Consider the following 22,817-nt stretch of genomic DNA (forward strand, 5'->3'; position numbering starts at 1 on the left):
ATGGGGCAGAGATGACCCTTCTCCAAGACTGTAAGTTCTGGCAGGTCCTACCAAACTAGAAAAGCTGCCAGTAGCATCCAGGAGCTACCCTTCGAGAGCTTAGCTTCACCAAAAGACTAGTCACAGGAAGCCAAAGCAACTCACAAAACTATCAAGTAAGGCAGAGAGGGGTATATTGGAAGAAGCCCCTCTGTACCAATGAAATTACAGACTTGAAGAATATTTAAATTATATCTCCTCAGAGACAGTACCTTAAAGTCCATTGCACAGGGAGGCGACTGATAAAATATTACTTGAGTGAAGGGTTCAAATCCCAAACTCTCAATTTGCTAGTCACTTTCCAGGTGGGGTAATTCTCTCTCCAGCTACAGTTTTCTCACTTCCTCCCAGAAGGAGAATATGGAACCCAGAAAAGGCCACATATAGTGCCAATGAATGGCAACTGCAATGGAGCAACACCAAGAATTTCTATGTATTACCCTCTAGTTTAATGACATTGGAAATCTTCTATTTCTCAATCATGACCGTCATTAAAGAGACTAGAAAAGTAATTTTTAAAAATACTTGTGTAGTATAAATTGTATAATGCTTTATGAAGTGCTCTAGACCAGTGATGGGCAAACTTCAGCCCGCAGGCCAGATGCAGCCCCCTGAAATGTTCTATCTGTCCCTCCCCACACACATTATTCCTAATCTGACGAATACAATACAATGAAACTTCGAAAGAGTTGCCTTAGAAACAGACTGACAGATGAGCATTTCCTTTCCTTTGGCCCCCTCTTTAAAAAGTTTGCCCATCACTGCCTTAGACCATTTTAAAGATGGAGGAAGCAAATCCAAGGGGAAGATGGGATATGAGTTCCACAAAAGTCCCCATAGCTAAATCCACAGGCTAGAACTGCAGTCTCTGATGCCAACGCCAACACTTTTTCCATTATATCATTGCTGACATCTTCATATTTTAACTTTAGTCTCTAACTTCATTCTCCAATTCAACATCATTCATTCAACAAATAATTATTGATCGCCCAGCTAATGAGGCAATCTAAAGCAGCAGAAATGGAACACCTGACTTGGAGTTTTTTTACCTGAATTTGAACCCTGGTTCCATTCCTTAAAAGCTATATGTCCTTGAGCAAGAAGTAAAAAATCTTCATTTCCTCATCTACAAAATGGACATAATGTTTACTCTGGAACCTTCACAGGAGTAAAATTTGGAAACCACTTTGAAATGTAATTTATCATCATGGTGTACCCAGCACTGGGCTAACTGATGTTATAGAAAGGATAAAATCTGGGCTCTGCCTTCAAACAGATTACAAATGACCCAAATCACAAATTTTTCTTAAGATGAATGTTCTAGCAGTAGTCATTTCTGGGCAGTTATTTATATAACTTGACAATTTCTAAAATGTTTTTAACGATACATTCGCTTCCTCTAATATTCAGGTAGTTAGTGTTGACAAGAAGAGTCTGACTACCCTAACCCCAGATTCTTAACTCCTCTCATCTCGACTCTAAAGCAACACTCAGCCAAAGACAAACCAAATTTCGTGAAAATTTCATGACGTCATTCCGAGAAATGGCAGAGGACAATTAACAATGGGCCAGATCTTTGGAGGGAAGAATGTTCTGAAACCATTCTATCTCTTTGTTGCTAGGAAACAAAATCCTGCAGAACAGAATTTCCCAAATTACTTTTGACCCTGAAACACTTCTGGGTTTGGACCGTATGGAAGAAATTCTTAAATGCTGAGACCTGTGTAGGGGTACTCATTACTTCCCCAAATAGAAAGCTGAGCTGAGGAAGTTTTGGAACCAAATCAGGCCTATTTTCAAAGTGAAAAACTATCCCTTTAATAAGTACTTTTTTTTATATTGGCCTAATCCTAGTTAATGAGGCAGCTAGATGGCATAGCGGATAGAGCAGCAGGCCTGGCGTCAAGAAGACTGAGTTCAAATGCAGCCTCAGACACTTATTAACTGTATGACCCTGGGCAAGTCACTTAACCTCTCCATTTTCAGAGCCTCAGTTTTTCTCATCTGTAAAATAGGTAATGATGGCAACTACTTCCCAGGGTGGTTGTGAGGATCAATCCAAGATGAGGTACATATAAAAGCACTTTGCAGATCATAAAGTGACAAAGTTATTGCATCAATATTGTTACTATTATGTTACTAGCGCATTCCTGAGACCACCAAATTTAGCAGCACATCACTCTTCCCTTCCCTTCCGTACTTGCACAAGTGTACGCAGACATGCTCCACGTCAGGGCACTCACTGCTCCAGAATCCTTTGCCTCCCACAGGTACTGGAGCTGGGCAAACTTGCTGGCAGCACTAATAAAGGTGCACAAATTCTGTTCCAGAAAAAAAAGGAGAAACACTCATGGTCAAGAGCTAGTTTGTTGCCAACAGCCAACCAAGCCCAAGAGCCCAAATTTCTTTTCCAATAACAGAAAAATTGTGAGGACAGAACCTCTGTGTGGCTTAATCTACCAAATACTGTGGAATAAAAGCTTCTTTGGAACCGATTGTTTCATTCTTTGAGTACCCCCTGCTCAGGACTGTATGCTGGCCCATAGCTGGCACTTGGGACTGACCGATTAAGGAGATGCCTTTTAAAACTTTGGAAAACTACAAAGAGCTAGATGTGGCCAGGGGCAAAATTGTTAAACCCAGAAATTCTGGAATTGGGTGGCCAAGGTTTAAACCGCAATTGTTTTTTTGTTTTTTTAATGTGGAAAATGAGAAATCGCAACCTAATGGTAGCCCCTCTGCTCTAGATCCTCTAGCTGAATATCCAGTGACTTCATCCCACCCCACAAATCCTCTCCCCAGCCACTTCTCTAGATAGAGTTCATGAAACCCACATGCACAGAGCAGTAGTACCCCAAAATGACAAAACAAAAACAAAAAAACCAGGGCTCCTACTTTGGGGAATAAACATAAGGAAAAGACATTATTTCTGTGGCACTTGTAAGTACTCACCAAGGCATAGGGAGATGGTCACCTTGCCAGCCAAGACAATTGGATCTTGGCAGGGCATGCAAATGTAGGGCAAAAGGCAGTTACTGCAATAACCACTTCTCCCTCTGGTTCAAATGAATCTCTTAATTACATCATGAGTCCTAAAGTTAATCCGCTGGTGATCATCCCAGGCATAATGCTACCCTGGGGCCAAAATTACTCATTTCAGCTCTGATAAATTATTATGGACGGGAAGCATTTTTTCTGACCTCTGTTGATACTCTCATTGTGGCATGGAAGGGACCCTGGCTTCTCAAAGGCCGTCATCCCATCAAAACACCAAGTCTGACAGGACTTGGCAGACCAGAAGAACTTCAGGTACAGACTGTGCAAAACACAATAACCTAGGAAGGTCTGGAGAGATGCATCACCAGAAAGAAGGTTGGCCAGCTTTTTGGCAGGGGTGGGTGCGATGAGGCCAACAACTCACAGGGTGGTCTACTACCACCTGCACTACTGTTGGGGAAGGGGTACCAAGACCCCAGTAGCAACTCTACAAGGGCTTAAAACAAGAACAGCTCACAGTGCTACTTAAATTCATTTCATACTTCAGAGGGTTCTACCAAGAAAGTTGCTTATAGCCACACTATTCAGTCAACAATCAATGAACACTAGCTTTGGCCAAATACAGCACAAGGCACTTGGGATACAAAGACACAAGTTCCTGCCTTCAAGGAACTTACATTCAGTGGGGATGACGGTACACACTGAAATAGATATACTGTCAACAAGATAAATATAAGGGGAGGGAGAGACATGAACAGCCATGAGGATAAAGAAAGGCATCTAGATGGCAGAAGGGGGAAATTGGAACGAGCCTTCAAGTATAAGGATTCAAAAATGTGGAAGTGAAGTAGGGGTGTCTGTTTTCCAGGCAAGGAGGACAGCCAGTTGGGATGGGAAACTGAAAAGCAATTTTAAATGTACATAAAAGTAGGAGTGACTTGTCCAAGATGATACAAGAAACCAGGTCTCCTGATTACAAGTATAGGATTTTTTTCTACATTGCTTCAAATTCCACTGAGCCAAATAAGGTTAAGAAAATAATGTGCTCAAGTATATCACTAATTCCCAGTTCACTTAGTTAAAATAATTGGCATTTTGTCCAGGATTAGGCTGAAATTTATCATGGACTATTAGAACAAGATGGGACATTTAAGATTAGCTGATCTAAGTCAAGCATATTATCCTTTTTTTTTTAAACCCTTACCTTCTGTCTCAGGATCAATTCTAAGACAGAAGAATGGCAAGGGGTAGGCAATTCGGGTCAAGAGACCCATCCAGGGTAACAAAGCTAGTAAGCGTCTAAGACCAGAAGTGAACCCAGATCCTCCAGGCTCTAGACTAGAGCTCTATCCATTGTCTACCTAGCTGCCCCACTGCATATTAGTGAAAACCAAAAGAGAAAGGAGAAGGCAACAGTCTGTTTTCAAGTGGTGCCAAAGTCTGGGTCTACCCAAGAGTGAGCAAACATACTATTAACAAACAACCCAGAGTCCTTGAGTGTAGTGAGTAGGGGATGGGAGTATCTTACCAATATAGTGGCCCCAATCTCTTTTCTTGCAGAATTGGATCAGAGTGTTTAAGGACAAGTTGCCAGTACAGAATATAATAATATATTTGACAGCCATATTGAAGTCAAGATGATAGACAGTTACCTGCTTAGAATGTGGAATGAACCAAGCCTGGCAGGAGCCAAGGGCAGTTAGGCTCAGGTATAAAAGCCAGAATTTGAAGCCACTTGGTATCAGAATTGAGATAGGCCTTAGGTGAGCTTTATTCAACCAGCAACCAACTACAAATCTACTTTATCAATCCCCGTTCCTGAATTTCACTACCAAAAAGAACAATAGCATCTTATTTAGCAGAGTAACCTTGATTTCAGGTTGGGCCTGTCTGGCCCAATCAGGCTATTATCTATCAAACATGATCAGCAGTATTTTAAAAAATTATCATTAATATCATTAGCTTTAATAAATTAAGGACTTCCTGTTCCCTTTCTCCCAGCCATTATCTTGCTCCTCTTCCCTAAGTCTATTAGTAATAAATCATTTTAAACTTACATCTGACTTGAGCTTCATCAAGAATCTTAGTGGGCTCTAATGAATCATATCCTGGGATAATTTGAGGGAAGGAGTATTACATCTTGCAGAAACGGTGATCAATCCGCAGTCAATCTTAAGTATTATCCAAAGGCACAGGGTTTCAGTTGGGCATAAATAACTGTACAATTCTAACAGCAGATTTCTTGCTTAGCTGGTAGCCCTGGGATACTGTTATCATCTGGAGTTTGGGATTAGCAGATTCAACATATTCAGTCAACATCTACTGTAGTGGGTGATCCTTTGAGATCACTATCATATCTTAAGTGTCCCACATAGGATTTAACCTCCACATTTAACCCTGCTCCAGATCCACATTACAACCTTCATATAACAAGAGGAAATCACAGACTTAGACCAAAAAAGTAGGGGGAAGACTTGTATGTGATGTAAAGTGAAGAAAGCAAAATCAAAACAACAATATCCACAGCAATTACACAGTAGTAGCAACAAAACTCAGCTATGTACACAGAAAAGAAGTTCAAATTGAGAGTCAGGCCCAGAGACAGGAGGTCCTGGGTTCAAATCTGGCCTCAAACACTTCCTAGCCGTGTGACCCCAGGCAAGTCACTTAGCCCCCATTGCCTAGCCCTTACCACTCTTCTGCCTTGGAACCAATACAAAGTATTGATCTAAGAAGGCAAGGGTTTAAAAAAGAAAAGGATGACACTGTCCTATCTGTTCTTATTTGGGACAAACTGTATTCTAAGAATTTATAAAATTTAAAATGCAGTATCCTAGAAAAATTATATTTTAAAATGGTGACTATGTTAAAACCTAGTTTGGCCCATGCCAAGTACCAATGACACCATTTCTATTAAAGATGAATTCTGTAATGCTTCAAAAGCACCATAATGTTTAAAGAAAAACCTGAGGTGGGAGCATTTGGCAAACATTTAAATGACAAGGACAACATTCTTAGCATCTACATTGAACTTAGTATTTTTCAAAGGACTCATCACATCCATGTATTTTATAGGAGATGCTCAGTATAATAAGAAAAACTTACCATTGCCAAATCAATTATCCACTTTTGAAGAGTCAAGAGATACCATCCACCTAGAAATCTGTCAGAGTGTGTTAAATTACGTAACAACAGCATATGGTTTGTGCCAGCACTAAGCCAACTACTCTACCAACAAAAATTGAGTCCCACATTGCACTGGAAAGAGCATGACAATCTACTTGCCCAGTGGTTCTCCTCTCACAATCTCTGTGAATGCCTTGACAAAGCTCCCTTTCTTGGCCACCACTTCCCAATATGTATTGAATTTCTATTGGAAAATCAACTCTCTAAGTGAATAAATAAATGGAAGGGGGAGAGAATGCATTTATTATGTGCCTATTTTTTAAGTATTTGGTATTTGTATTCCCAGAAGGACCCCTTCCCCTTGAAGATTACCTTGTATCTGCTTTGTATTGGTCCTTTCCATCCCTATGTATGCGCATCTCCCCATTAAAGAGTATAAACTGGAGGCAGCTGGGTAGCTCAGTGGATTGAGAGCCAGGCCTAGAGATGGGAAGTCCTGGGTTCAAATATGGCCTCAGACACTTCCTAGCTGTGTGACCCTGGGCAAGTCACTTAACCCCCATTGCCTAGTCCTTACCACTCTTCTGCCTTGGAACCAATACACAATATTGAGTCCAAGACGGAAGGTAAGGGTTTTAAAAAAAAAAAAAGTCTCTAGAACCACTTGTCCCTTCCCCTTTCCTCCACCTCCAAGTAATCCAGTTTAATGATTGAACTTCTCTATTTCTCTTGTTCATTGGGTGCTGTCAATAAAGACTGTTTTTTGCTGTCTTGGGGCTAATATTAGCCTGGTGTTTCTGAGGACAATTAGCATTGCAGGTGTTCCTCGGCTTCATGCCACAGGGAAAAGTGGTAGGATTCTAAGTATTTCTAGGACACTTTAAGTCATGTCCAACTCTTCATGGTCCCAAGATCACTCCGTCTTGGCCAAGATACTGGAGTGGTTGGCCATTACCTTCTCCAATTCATTTTACAGATAAGAAAATGGAGGTAAACAGGGTTGAGTGATTTGCCCAGAATTGCATAGTATATGTCTGATGCTGAATTTGAACTCAGGAAGAAGAGTCTTTCTGACTCCAGGCTAGGTGCTCTATCCACTGCCCCACCCAGCTGCCCCTTCAAGCCAAAATAAACTACTATTGTGTATTATGGTTATCTGTTTCCAATACTCTACTAAAATATAAATTCCATAGAGGGACCAGGAGGCAGGATGAAACAGTGGAAAGAGCATTTGCTCTGGAATCTTTGGCTCAAATCCTGCCTCTGCTTATCACCACCTGTGCAACCTTGGGTAAGTAAATCAGCCTTCCTGAGCCTCCTGTTTCTCAGCTGGAAAATGGGGAATGGCAATGGACTAATGGCCTCTGAGCTCCCTTCCAGCTATAAAGCTATGATCCTCTGATCCCTGGTTGGATTATAAACTCCATATGGGGAAGTAAGACAGCCTCCTCGAGTAGAAAGAGTGCTAACTCATTCTGCAGAAAGATAAGTAGTCAAAAGAGAGGAATGAACAGTTCTCCAAAGAACTACAAACATAACAGCCATATGAAAGAATGTTCCCAAAGCACTCATAATAAAAGAAACAAAAAACCACATCAACCTTGAGGTTTTAGGTCTTGCCCCCAAAATTGGCAGATAATGAGATGAGAATAGCTGATGCTGAGGGGATCATGGAATGCTTTATGATTATTATCTGAGTTGATCCTCACAATAACTGGGGGATAAGTACTATTATTATACCCATTTTGCAGATGAGGAAACTGAGGCAAGCAGGTAGCCAAAACATCTCATCTTTTTTTACTTTCCCTGCCCTACATCCAGTGACCATTTTAAGCTGTTTTTCCTCTGCCATCCATGAAATAATTTAAACAAGGGAGACGTCGTAACCTGAGGTCCACAAAGTTTTTGATCATTGTATTTCACTAGAACTGATTTCTGCAATCCCGAGTACTTATTTTATGCATTTAGAAATATTATTCTGAAACGAGATCCATGTACCATAAGAAACAATGTTTACAATTTAAAAAATTGGAAAGAACTATATAGGATAACAAACAGTGAAATGAGTAGAACCAAGAGGATATCATACACAGCTAAGAATCTAATACTTGTGGAAGAAATTACCTCCCTGCTACCTCCAATGAAATGAAAAATCAAAATATGAAAGACATAATTTATATATATACATGTCTGTCTCTCAGAAGATGCCTTCTATGATGCAGGGAGGGGAGGGAGTGACTGAGACACTTGTAAATAAATTCTATTAAGAAAAAAAAAAAGAAAAGAGGTCCACAGACCTCATCAGTCTACCAAAGGGTGTTCATGACACCATCGAAAATTTTTTAAAACTCCTAGCTTAAGCTAATAAAGTTGTTTTAAAGCACTATTTTTAGTAATGGATGGCATTTCTCTAGGATTTATGCAGAAACAGACCCTCACTGCAAAACAGCCAAAGCAGCATTTTCATTAAGGGCAGTATAAGACTTCTGGCATGCTCTGTAACAGTGGTTCCCAAACTTTTTTGGCCTACTGCCCCCTTTCCAGAAAAAATATTACTTAGCCCTCTGGAAATTAATTAAAAAAAATTTTAATAGCAATTAATAGGAAAGATAAATGCACCTGTGGCCATCACTGCCCTCCTGGATCACTGCAGCACCCACCAGGGGGTGGTGGTGTCCACTTTGGGAATCACTGTTCTATAATATGCATCTTCAATTAAAGTCTTCCACTGATGCCACATTGTACCGTAAAACTGACTTATGGCTCAAAAGCTATCCCAGAAAAGCACAAGCTTTTTTCTGGCAAGTTTTCCCAAGCTGGGAAAACTTTTGAGCACAGACTTGATGACAGACCCTGGGGACAGACACTCCCTGAAGAGGAGCCAAGGTCACTTCAGAGATACGCAACCAAATTGTCAATCACCAGGTGAAGACTTGACTTGGCCAAGCAATTCATGAAACCATTTGGTAAAGCCTAAAAGGTTTCCATCTATGCTGGAGGGAGAAGGACCCAAACTTATGGCAGGAAATCGGTGAACTTAAAAGCATTGCACATGGGCAATCTTGTCTCCAAAAGTGCACATACACAATCCTTGAACTGACTCCCAAGCCACTAAAATCTTAGGCCACATCTCAGTTGGTTTGCATTTTGTGTTTTTTCATTTAAAAAAGATTTCCTCAATCAAGTAAAAATAATTTTTAACATTTTTTTTATTTTTTAATTTTGAGTCTCTGGATTCTCTTGTTCCCTCTTTGCCCTCCTCTCTCACTGAGACTGGGAAGCAATGTAACAGAGTTTACATATACAATATACTATTAATAAATAATAAATGCTATTGGGATTTGGGATTTTTGAAGATGCAAAAAGGATACACGGCAATATATGGGATGGCCTGCTTCATATTTCCATTATAATGAAAAACACATAGTAAGAGGATGACATCTGAAAGAGAAAAGCTTATCGTTAGAGGGGAGAAAGGAGACAAAGGAATAATATTTAACACAAAGGGCACCAGTTGGAGAAGCAGCCAGTCACAGTGGAATCAAGAGACTTGGGTTCAAGGCCCACTTCTAATACACACTAGCTATGTAACCCAGGTAAATCACTTAAATGATTCCAGTGTCCTCAGCAATTCTTTAAGACTACAATTTGTAGAGCAGGAGGCATTCTGAATTTTTAAAGGAAGTTTCTCACAGGAATTCCTTTTACCAATGAAATCCTAGATCTCATCCCTGCTCCACACACTCCCCCCCACCCAAACCCTCAAGATAATGATTACCTTGTGCAATGAGAATTGGGTACTCCAAGTAGGTCAGCAGAGGGTAGCTATAATAACTCTGGTACCGTAGAAACACAAGGAATCTGAATTTTAAAAAAAGAAGAAGAAGAAATGAATTCTACTCAGAAAGCTTTTATTTTTAAAAAGAATTGATGAGCCAAGATAAAATCATCAGTAGGATAAACCTCTGAAAAGACTACGGTTGAGAAGAAATGTAAGCATCCAACCCTTTCAGACTATTGCATGCAAAGCCCCAAGTTTTGTTTTATTTTTCTCAAATGGAGACAGAGAGAATTCTAAGTGTCTTGGTGAAATTTTAAGCTACTTTGGGGACACTTTGTATATGTATTTATATAAGCAATCACCCCACTCTCTCAGGGCAGGGCAACATGAATTCTCTTTTGTCATTTTTAAAAATACAATCTCTCTATCTCGATGGACTCCCATTACTGGTAGGCACACAAGCTTTGGCCTGCTCCTTTTCCAACTTGGACCAGTTTGTCCCTCCTTAGGCAGCCTAGTATGGTCCCCTGATCACAGAGGTTCATTATATTCATACCTAATTTAGCCCTACTGCAGCTCAGAACTCCTGAACTCCAGTGATGCACCAGCCTCAGCCTCTCCTGAAACAGGGACCTCAGGTGAGAACCACAAGTTCCAGGCTTATATTAAAGACCTCTTAGGTGCCACACTCAGTTCTAAGTCCTGGGGACCCAAAAACAAGAAAGAAAACACTCTACCCTCTAAGGTGTTTACAATATACAAGTGCTGACCATTCTATCTTAGAATCAGTCCTGTGTATTGGTTCCAAGACAGAAGAGCAGGGTGGTACGGGTTAGGCAGTGGGGATTAAGTCCCTGGTCCAGAGTCACAAGGCTAAGTGTCAGAGGCCCAATTTGAACCAAGGAGCTCCCATCTCCAGGCCTGGCTCTCAATCCACTGAGCCACCCAGCTGTCCCCTAACCATTCTTTCTTAAAGCACTACCCCATAAATACAGCCAAGGAGGCTCTGAAGTTCAAGGAGAAAGACTAATCTTTGTAACATGACTTTTGTTCATCTTAATCCCAGTGATTTTTAAAAGCATAAAGGGATCCTGAGTCCAAAAGAATCTGAGAACCACTGCTCTAAACCATGCGGCCTCTCAGATTCCAGTTCTTCATCTCTCGCTGTCTTTGTTCCTAATTAAAACTTTTTGTTGTCATTCTTTCATTTCAGTTTTGTTCCCTCTTCATGATCCCATTTGGCTTGGCAAAGATACTTAAGTTGTTTGCCATTTCCTTCTCCAGCTCCTTTTACAGATAAGGAAACTGAGACAAACAGGGTTAAATGACTTACCCAGAGTCACACAGTTAGGAAGTGTCTGAGTCCAGATTTGAACTCAGGAAGAAGAGTCTTCCTAACTCCAGACTTGGTGCTCTATCCGTGTACCACCTAACTGCCTCCAGTTTACAAGTTATGCATAGGATCACAGATTCAAGATTCACAGAGACCTTTGAAGTCATCCAGTACAATCCCATTTTTTCAGGCAAGTTATGCCCAGAGTGCATAAGTTGCCTACAGTGGCTTATATTATCTAAGTGGCAGAATGAGGATTTGAACACAGGTCCTCTGACTGCAGATCCAGAGCTCTTTCCATGGATTGCTGGCACCACCATTGCCTCTCTGAGCATCACTGAACCATTTGCTCTTAAGAAAGTCAAACTGAGAAATTTCCCTGACGTGTGTCCCAAAGTAATTCAGAGCATTCAGCTCATTACTTTTGTAACAACCATCTGTAATTTTCCAGACTATAAAAAGGCATTGGGAAACATGAACTTACAAAAAGAAAACAAATAAATCTCATTAAATTGTGCCTCTCCGATGGCTTGTTTCTGACCAGGGCAAGGCTGAGGGCTGGGCTCAATGAGAGACCTGGCAGCCCCGCAGCTAGTGGCTGCTTTGCAGAGAGGGCTTCAGACTTGGCAGGAAGAACAGCCTCCTCCTCATGGATCTCGCCTCCCACCTCCTTCAGTTCTACCTACCCAGACTAGCAACCTGCAAGGAAACCAGGCAGGAACTCGAGATTCTGGGTGAGAGGTCCTGGGGTTTATGGAGAAGGGACTGGAAATCAGTCATTAGTCATCAGAATGTTAAGAGAACAGAGTTCAAAAATCCTGCCTCAAATACTTCTGGCTATGTGACCCTGGGAAAGTCACTTAACCTCTTTCTCAGGCTCAGTTTTTCATACTTGTAAAATGGTGTTAATAATAGCAACTACCTCAGAATTATTTTAAGGAACAAATAAAATAACATGTAAAGGACTTTGCCAACAAAAATAATATGTAGCATTTATAAAGCATCTGCTATGTGCCTGATACTTAAGTGCTTTATAAATTTTACTGTATTTGATGCACATAACGACCCCGGGGGATATTATTATTATTCCCATTTTGCAGGTGAAGACACTGAAGCAGAGAGATATAAAGTAACTTATCTAGGGTAACACAGTTAGAAAGTGACTGAGGCCAGATTTGAATTCAGGTCTTCTGACTCAGTACTCATTCACTGTACCATCTAACTACCTTCGAGTGCTTTGTGAACAGTAACAATCTATAATGATGATTATTTTTTTTTCTACGTGCAATGGGCTGTTGGGGATACAAAGAAAAACAAGAGGAGTCCTCGTTATTAAGGAGATTACAATTCTAATGGGGGAGACAACAGGGGAATAAATAAATAGGCACATTTAAGACCTATATAGAGGAGATGGAAGAAAACCTCAAAGAAGTTCTCCAAGAGTACGTAGGATTTGAGCTGATGGAAGCCAGAGAAACTAAGAGGCAGAGGCTAAGAAGAAGGGCATTCTAGGCATGAGGGACAGCCAGTGCAAAGGTATCAAGGTGGGAAATAGAAAATCATGTTCAAGGAACTGTAAGTCAATGAGGCTGGATGTAGAGTACATATAAGGGAGTAAAGTATGAGAAGACTGGGATGGAGAAAGGGGTCAAGTTATGAAGAGTTTTAAATGATGAATCACTTTCAATTTGATTCTGAAGTTAACAGGAAACCACTGACATTTATTGTTTATTGTTTTAAATAGAAGGCTGAGGCTGGCAAGGTCTGTGTTTTAGGGAAATCACAGCTGAATAGAAGATGAATGGAGTAGGGAGAGACTTGAGGATGGACCTAAATTCTGAAAAACTTGAGTTCAAATCCCATATCAGACACTGTGTGACCCTGGGCAAGTCACTTGATCTTTGCCTCAGTTTTCTCATCTGTAAATAGAGATAATAATACCTACCACACAGGTAAAATTATCTGTCAAGCATTTTACAAATCTTAAAGTTCTACGTAAATTTGGCTATTGTTATTATTAGTACTACAGAGAGACCAGTTAAGTGGCTATTACAACAGGCCCAGTAGGAGGTGATGAGGGCCTAAACAAGGGTGGTCTGTAGAAATTAGGGGATATAAGAGATTTTGTAGAAGTAACAATGACAAATATGGCGACAGATATGGGGAAAATGAAGAGTTGAGGATGATCTGCACTTTGGTGAGCAGGAGAATGGTGGTGGTCTGGGCAATAACAGAAAAGAGGCAGGACCTGGGGAGGAAGATACTGAGTTTCTTTATGGACATTTTAAGCCTGGGATGCCTAAAGAACATCCAGTTAGGGATATCCAAAGGGAAAGAAGTGATGAGGGCCCAGAACTCAAGAGAGAATGTAAGGCTGACTATACAGACGGGGTCATTATCCACATAGAGATGACCACACAACCTAAAGGAATTCATGAGATCACCAAGCGGCATATATTATAAAAGGAAAAAAGATGAGATCCCAGCAAAGCTCTGGGGCAGGAGGCACCCACTTCTAAGAATGTATATCAAGGGGGAATAGCTAGATAGTTCAGTGGATTGAAAGCCAAGCCTAGAGACAAGAAGTCCTGGATTTAAATTTGAGCTCAAGTCACTTTGAGGGCAAGTCACCTAATCCCCATGGCCTAGCCCTTAACACTCTTCTGCTTTGGAAAAGAGTATATGACAAGGATGGAAATCCAGAAAAAAAGATCCTGAGGAGTGGCTGGCCAGGTAGGAAGACAATTTTGCAGAGAGCAATTACACAAAAACCCAGAGAGAAAAGACCATTCAAGAGATCATCAGCAGGAGTAAAAGAAGGGTTGAGAAAAGGCAATTAAAAGAGTACTGCTGAGTGACCCTGGGCAAGTCACTTGACCCCCATTGCCTACCCTTACCACTCTTCTGCCTTGGAACCAATACACAGTATTGACTCCAAGACAAAAGGTAAGGGCTCTTTAAATAAATAAATAAATAAACAAACAAATAAATGAATGAATGAATGAATGAACGAACAAATAAATAAGTAAATAAATAAATAAATGATCGAGCAAGCAAATAAATAAATGAATGAATAAATGAATGAATAAATAAATAAACAAACAAACAAACAAATAAATAAAAAGCGAATAAGCGAATAAATAATATGAGAGTACTGCTGAAAAAAAAAAATGGACCTGGATTTGGGTTTCAGTTCTATTAATAACGCAAAGAGGGACTTGGAGACAAGTCCAATAATTTTATTTTATGAAGAGTGGAACAATGGAATAAGTGGTAAACTTGGAGTCACTGGGTTCAAATTGTCTATTTGCCATTTGTGTAACCATGGGAAAGGCCCCTGTGGACCTCAGTTTCCTCACCTATAAATAAGGATGTGGACTGAATGACTAATAACGTCCTTCCAGATTTAAACATATGATCCTACTAAACTGAGGGTCAGAGGCAAGTGGTTTAGCCATGGTCATTGTAACTGTTGGAATAGTCCCAAATCTCCTAATTCAAGAATTCTTTCCACAGCTTTTGTTTCCCTTTTGTAGTGGTATTCCTAACAGCACAGTGTCTGACACATAGAAAACACCTAATATATGCTTTTTTCCTTCAATTATATATACATATGAGGTTCTTTGCCTAACTGTCCCTCATGACTATAGTGGCCTCTTGCTGTTTCTTGGAATCCCCAATTCTCTTCAAGCCTTGGTGCAGGCCCCCTCCCCTTCTCCAATTACTTTGTTTTGTTTATTTAAATTTTAATCTTCTTGTTTTAGGAACAATACTAAGTATTGGTTACAAGGCAGAAGAGCAGTTAAGGGCTAGGCAATGAGGGTGAAATGACTGGCCCAGGGTCACACAGCTAGGAAGTGTCTGAGGTCACATTTGAACCCAGGACTTCCCATCTCTAGGTCTGGCTCTCAATCCACTAAACCACCTAGCTGCCACCCCCCCCCCAAATTACTTTGTAATTGCTTTTTGAATACTTAGTATACATAGTTATCTGTGTACAACTTTATATCATCTGGTACCTATCTCTCCTGCCTATCCCCAGTAGAATGCAAACTCCTAGGGAACAAGATGAGCCCCAGTTTTTGTCTTTTTTTAATCTCAGCATTTAGGTCCTTACTGAATTGAATAGGTTTGGACTAGATGACCTATAAGTCCCTTTCAACTTGAAATCTACCTCTAAACCTGGAATCTAAGGCATGCCCTACCTATCTCATATGGTGCTAGTGAAGCTAAAGTACCTACATCTAAAGCACTTGGAAATCCCATCAGTCACACCCACAGGTGGACCAAAGGTTAAAGAACAGTCTGGATAGCCATTACCACTCCACCCTTACTCCTACAGAGTTGGTTTTTTTTCTTAAATGAAATTGGTGGTATTTTCTTCCTTCCAGAAAAAAAACCCAAAACAACAAACAGTAGAGATTATACTATATGTTTGCACCCATACAAAAGACGTCTCAATAGATGGATAGATACAGACAGAGACAGATAGCTAGATAGGTACATATGTAGTTAGGTGAACAGACAGACAGACAGATAGATGGACAGAGATAGAAAGATTATAGGCTACTCACTGGTTATCTATTAAAGCTTAAAACTATACTAAGACTTTTTGAATAACCTTTTTATATTTATAAATGTTTAATATGCTAATCTAACTATGCTTATATATAATATATATGCCTTAAAAGCTTAAAAATGTACTAAGGTTTTTGGAATATATACACACACATATATGAATACATACATATATATGATGAAGTCTTTATACATACACATACACATATACACACTGTAAGGGTTAAATTAGGAGTTTTGACAAAATAAGAGAGCAGCTTTTAATAATTTAAGTTTTAATGAGAATATAGCAGAGTTGTAAATTAACATTATCCCTTTAAGCCAAAGAAAACTTCTAGCAGCTTTTAACAATTAACAATTTAGTTTAATTAAATTAGAGATAGTAAAAGAATACAGTAAAATGAATATAGGAAAGAGGTAGAGAAAGAAAATTTCTTAATGTCGATACTAGTTATCCTATAACTACCTATAATTACTACATAAAACTGTCTATTTCTACCTATAACTGCCTATAACTACCGCTAATAACAACCACCCCACAAAGTTCCAACCCAATCCAGCCTAATCAAAACCAACCCAATCAGTGTTTAATCCAATCCCAATTAGGTCTGTCAACAAAGACCAGCCACCTTCCAAAAAGTTCAAGAAAGAAAAAAACCTAACAGCCCAAACCAAAGGCCAAAAAGCCCTCTAAAGGCTAAAGCCCCAAAGCCCTCCCAGTAAACTCAGGCCCACCCTTATATTCCAGCAACTAAAAGCCAACCACTAACACAACACACTCCCAGTAGCCAACCAACTTCCCAGCAACTGACAGCCCTGTCAGCAACTGACAGACCAACCAACTGGCACTGGCCCCCTTTTAATCCCATCCTTCTCTACCTCACTTCCTATCTCTATTGTTCCTCCTTCCTGTCACTGTGGGCTGGTTAATCTCTACACATCTCTATGGTAAGAGGACCTCCAGGTCCCCTGTTAAATTAAAAAAAAGGAATAAAGGATTCCTTTTTACAACATATACACAGGCGCACGTGCACATACAATTTTATGTTCCTCTAATTGGAATTCAGAACATAAAATTCTACAGTGTTAAGAGTTATAAGGGACCTTTAGAAGATTATCTACTATGGCCCCTTCATTATACAGATGGAGAAAAATGATGCCCAGATGGGGGAAAAGGACTTGCCTAAAAATCACACAGCTGGATTCACAGATCTTAAGAGCTACAAGGGACCTTAACAGTCATCTAGTCCAGGAAAATCTGGGCTTCATTCCTGTCTCAGATATTTATCTGTGTGACCCTAAGCAAGTAATTTAATCTCTTAGCCTCTTTATTTATCTGTAAATTCAGAATAACAGTATCTACCATACAAGCTTCTTGTGAGATATATGACTTTGCAAACCATAAAGCACTTTTTTATTTATATATATATATATATATTTTAAACCCTTAACTTCTGTGTATTAGTTCCTTGGTGGAAGAGTGGTAAGAGTAGGCAATGGGGGTCAAGTGACTTGCCCAAGGTCACACAGCTGGGAAGTGTCTGAGACCAGATTTGAACTTAGGACCTCCCATCTCTAGGCCTGGCTCTCAATCCACTGAGCTACCCAGCTGCCCCCACCATAAGGCACTTTGGAAGTTATAACTAGTAGTAGTTGTTGTTGTTCATCCTTCATTTTTTAAAAGAATCAGTGACATCACAAATGATGTCTTGACTTGAAGGGATTTAAGTGTGGCAGAGTTACATAAAGTCACCGGTCTCACTCTCTCTTCCAGAGTCATCAAAGTCTAGGGGCAAGACAAAAGTCAGGATGACTAGTGACGGCCTAGGATACAGTGGACGGCCTTGGCATCTTTGAAGTCTTGCCAAGCTTGAAGTGCTTCATAGCCACTGCTTCAGCAGCTTTCAAAGGCCATTGAAACAAATTATCCTCCACTTGTTTCCTTGGGGAAAAATCTTCACACACTTGAAGTCACTGATGGGTTTGAGACCTTTTGGTTTCCCTCAAGCTGGTTTGGCCCATCTGCCCAGATAATTTATCAGAATGTGGCTGCTGCGCATGCTACAGATTTTTGGAACTAGGTGAGAGCTGGGTGACAGGTGGACACAAAAGGAGGTAAGCAGACCTTAAAAGGGTTAGACAGTGGATAGTCAGGTCTGGAGATGGGAGGTCTTGGGTTCAAATCTGGCCTCAGACACTTCCTAGCTATGTGATCCTAGGCAAGTCACTTGATACCAGTTACCTAGCCCTTACTGCTCTTCTGGCTTAGAACTGATACTTAGTACCAATTCAAAGGCAGAAAGTGAAGTGGAAGAGAGGAAGGGTAGAAGAGTGGAGGAGTAGAAGAGTGGAAGGGAGGAAGGGAGGAAGGCAAGCCCTCAAACTAGGGATCTAATCCTGCCTGAAAACCCCACCATACACCCCAAGTATTAGTCATCATCCTTGTCATTGATGCTGTCATCCAACCAATTTATTTTACAGATGAGGAAACTCAGACTAAGGAGATCAAGTGAGTAGCTCATTGTCACACAAATAACAATTGCCGTAGGTAAGATTTGAGGCCAGGTCCCCTGACTCCAAGGCCACTGTTCTTTCTACTGTACCACTATAGTTATTAGTGAATCAGATCTAAACTCTGGTCTCCAGATACCTAGTTCCACTATACCACCTGCATTCTGTTTCTCAAATATCTTTCAGGATGCCTTGACCTGGGGTATGTGGGAGTACATAAGGTGGTGTTCACTTCAGTCAGTGGGTCCAAGAGTGCTTCTTGCATCATTCCTGCCATCGTCCTCATGGGAAGGTGGGACAGAAGAACTTTGAAACCTGAGTGAAGAAGAAGGCAAGGGGCCAATCCTTTAGTCCAACCTGGTCATTTAAGCTGGAAAAACAGGCTTTTGCAAAGGCTAACTACCACTGTTCCAAAAAAACATACCTCAAAATGGTGGATACTTTACAGGCTTAATAATGTATTAACAGAATACCAGAAGAAAGGAGTAGAGGGAGACAGAGAAAAGGCACAGCCAGATTTATATTTTCATTTAAGAATAGTTTTTTCTTGTATTAACTCACAAATCAGGGTTTTGTTTTTTAACACTGTGCTGGAAAAAGCAACTGCTCCTGAAGACAGAGGACCTGGATTCAAATTGTGACCTAAACATTTAGGTATTGTTTGTCCCCTGGAAAAAAAATCACTCCACCTCCCTAACTCTCCTCCCTCAGCTGTTGTGAGGAAAGCTCCTTCCATACCTTCTGGTTAGGAGGGGGTCTCAGACAGCTGTCACATCTTCTCCCACATGGTTGCACCCCCTCTGGTCTTCACCATGTCCACTCTCCTATTGGATACCCTCCTTCCAATTGACCTCCAGTTTAAACATTTTGTGACTCTGTTAAGTACAAAGCCATTCATATATTTTTTTTCTTAACATACAATTTCATTAGCATAGGCAGAGATTTTACTATGATTTTTAACTCTTGGGATTTCATAGTATAATTAAGTCAGATAGTAAGTCCTGAAAGAGCCTAAGTAAGTATTGAAATTGTTCAACTCCCTCATTTTAAAGATGAAGAAACTGAGGCCCACAGAGAAAAAGTTAGTGAAAACTTCAGGAACAGCTGTAAGAGAATCGAGGTCTCCAGAACCCTTGTCTAGAATTTCTTATTATTATTACTGAGACTGTAACAACTGGTATTTACATAGTGTTTTAAAGTTTTAAATGTCTGTTTTATAGACTTTTTCTCACTTGAGCCTATCAACAACCCAGTGAAGTTGGTTCTCCCCATTTCACAAGTGAGGAAACTGAGGCTGAGAAAAATGAGTTGACATGCTTACATAGCTATTGTCAGACATACATTCTCAACCTAGGTCTTTTTTTTAATTAATTTTATTTAATTAATTAATTTAGAATACTTTTCCATGGTTACATGATTCATATTCTTCCCTTCCCCTCCTTCCACCCCCCTCCCCTAGGCACTGAACAATTCCACTGGGTTTTACATGTGTCATTGATGCAGACTTATTTCCATTTTATTAATATTTGCACTAGGGTGATCATTTAGAGCCTATATCCCCAATCATATCCCCATCAAATCATGTGATATCAAGCAATTGTTTTTCTTCCGTGTTTCTAGTCCCCCAGTTCTTCCTCTGAATGTGGATAGTGTTCTTTCTCATATGTCACTCAGAACTGTCCTGAATCATTGCATTGCTGCTAGTAGAGAAGTCCATTACATTCGATTTTACCACAGTGTATCCATCTCTGTGTACAATGTTCTCCTGGTTCTGCTCCTTTCACTCTGCATCAATTCCTGGAGGTCATTCCAGTTCACATGGAATTCCTCCAGTTCACTATTCCTTTGAGCACAATAGTATTCCATCACCAACAGATACCACAATTTGTTCAGCCATTCCCCAATTGAAGGGCATCCCCTCATTTTCCAATTTTTTGCCATCACAAAGAGTACAGCTTTAAATATTTTTGTACAAGTCTTTTTCCCTCTGATCTCTTTGGGGTACAAACCCAGCAATGCTATGGCTGGATCAAAGGGCAGGCAGTCTTTTAAAGCCCTTTGAGCATAGTTCCAAATTGCCTTCCAAAATGGTTGGATCAATTCACAACTCCACCAGCAATACATTAATATCCCAATTTTGCCACATTCCCTACAACATTTATTACTTTCCTTTGCTGTCATATTAGCCAATCTGCTAGGTGTGAGGTGGTACCTCAGAGTTGCTTTGGTTTGCATTTCTCTCATTATAAGAGATTTAGAACGCTTTTTCATGTGCTTATTAATAGTTTTGATTTCTTTATCTGAAAATTGCCTCATCATGTCCCTTGCCCATTTATCAATTGGGGAATGGCTTGATTTTTTTGTACAATTGATTTAGCTACTTATAAATTTGAGTAATTAGACCTTTGACAGAGGTTTTTGTTATAGAGATTTCCCCCCCAATTTGTTGCTTCCCTTCTAATTTTGGTTGCATTAGTTTTGTTTGGGCAAAACTTTTTAATTTAATGTAATCAAAATTATTCATTTTACATTTTGTAATATTCTCTATCTCTTGCTTGGTCTTAAAATCTTTCCTTTCCCATAGATCTGACAGGTAAACTATTTTATGTTCGTCTAATTAATTATAATTTTCTTCTTTATATTTAAGTCATTCACCCATTCTGAGTTTATCTTGGTGGAGGGTGTGAGATGTTGATCTAAATCTAATCTGTTTCATATTGTTTTCCAATTTTCCCAGCAGTTTTTGTTAAATAGTGGATTTTTGCCCCAAAAGCTAGGATCTTTGGGTTTATCATATACAATCTTGCTGATGTCACTTACCCCAAGTCTATTCCACTGATCCTCCCTTCTGTCTCTTAGCCAATACCATATTGTTTTGATGACCACTGTTTTATAGTACAGTTTAAGATCTGGTACTTCTAGCCTACCTTCCTTCACATTCTTTTTTTTTCATTATTTTCCTTGGTATTCGTGATCTTTTGTTCTTCCAAATGAACTTTGTTATAATTTTTTCTAATTCAGTAAAAAAGTATCTTGGCAGGGTGATAGGTATGGCACTGAATAAGTATATTAATTTGGGTAGGATGGTCATTTTTATTATGTTAGCTCATCCTACCCATAAGCAATTAATGTTTTTCCAATTGTTCAACCTAGGTCTTCTTGACTACAGGCCTAGAGCCCTGTTCACAAGGTCTGGCTGCCTAAAACATTACCCCCATTTGAATCTCATAACCAAATCCTAAAGTAGGTACTTTACTACAGGTATTAGTAGAGGTTATATGACTCTCCTTTGGCCATAAAGTAAGTTTCAGAGGTAAGAATTTAAACCCAGGTATTCTTGACTCCAAAGTTCTACAATCTCTTCCAGAGACTACCCACATCCTACCCAAATCAGAAGAATTTTTGATAGAATTCCTCTCCAACTACCTAGAAGTTCATAAAGCCATGTCACCATCCACAGAATCCCCAGTCCTATCCTCCACTGAAATATAATTGAGGTTTTCCCTATCAAAGCTGTGTAGACAGGCTCCAGAATAGGTCTTGAGCTTAACTGTGAAGGCAACTTGCCAGCTGCCTTGACATGGTGCCCTCTTCAGGGGAGAGGTGGCACAGTGGATAGAGCTAGATCTGGTGTTGAGAAGACCTGAGTTAAAATTCTGCCTCAGAGGACTTATGAGAAAGAATGCTATCCACCTCCAGAGAAAGAACTGTTGGAGTAGAAATACAGATGAAAACATGATTTATCACTTGTTTATTTGGGTATATGATTTGGGGGTTTGTTTCTATAAGATTATTCCCTTGCAAAAATGAACATGGAAATATGTTTTGTGTAATAATACATGTATATCCCAGACTAAATTGCTTGCCAGCTCTGGGAGGAGGAGGGAATAATATGGATCATATGAGTTTGAAAAACTTATATAAAAATTTATTAAAATTTAAAAATTAAATTAAATTTTTTAAAAATTGCCTCAAAATTGGGACTCTAATACACTGCTATTGGAGTTGTGAATTGCTCTAACCATTCTGAAGGGCAATTTGGAACTATTCCCAAAGGGTGCTAAAAGACTGCCTGTCCTTTGATCCAGCCATACAAAATATAATAAGGAAAAAGACTTGTACAAAAATATTTATAGCTGCATTCTTTGTGGTAGCAAAAATTTGGAAAGTAAGAGGGGGAGTCCATTGATTGGGGAATGGCTAAACAAACTGTGGTATCTGATGGTGATGGAATACTATTGTGCTGAAAGGAATAATGAACCAGAGGATTTCTATGTGAACTGGAACAACCTCTAGGAATTAATGCAGAGTGAAAAGAGCAGAACCAGGAGAACATTGTACACAGAGACGGATACACTGTGGTAAAATTGAATGTAATAGACTTCTCTACTAGCAGCAATGCAGTGACCCAGGACAGTTCTGAGGGACTTATGAGAAAGATACTATCCACAT

General features: G+C 39.8%; 1 protein-coding gene across 2 annotated transcripts in view; it reads right to left on the bottom strand.

Moving 5' to 3' along the window:
* SLC66A3 (solute carrier family 66 member 3) overlaps positions 1–22,817 on the bottom strand; it is a 35,736-nt gene that overhangs the window by 4,215 nt on the left and 8,704 nt on the right. For both annotated transcript variants that reach the window (XM_044663587.1, XM_044663586.1), the window contains exons 2-5: positions 9,941–10,023; positions 9,534–9,603; positions 6,142–6,199; positions 2,240–2,360 (exon numbers count right to left, since the gene is read on the bottom strand). In XM_044663587.1, the coding sequence (XP_044519522.1) occupies positions 2,240–2,360; positions 6,142–6,199; positions 9,534–9,603; positions 9,941–10,023 (332 nt within the window). The remainder of the gene's footprint in view (positions 1–2,239; positions 2,361–6,141; positions 6,200–9,533; positions 9,604–9,940; positions 10,024–22,817) is intronic.

Source organism: Gracilinanus agilis, chromosome 2, assembly GCF_016433145.1.
Source record: "Gracilinanus agilis isolate LMUSP501 chromosome 2, AgileGrace, whole genome shotgun sequence".
Classification (NCBI taxonomy): domain Eukaryota; kingdom Metazoa; phylum Chordata; class Mammalia; order Didelphimorphia; family Didelphidae; genus Gracilinanus; species Gracilinanus agilis.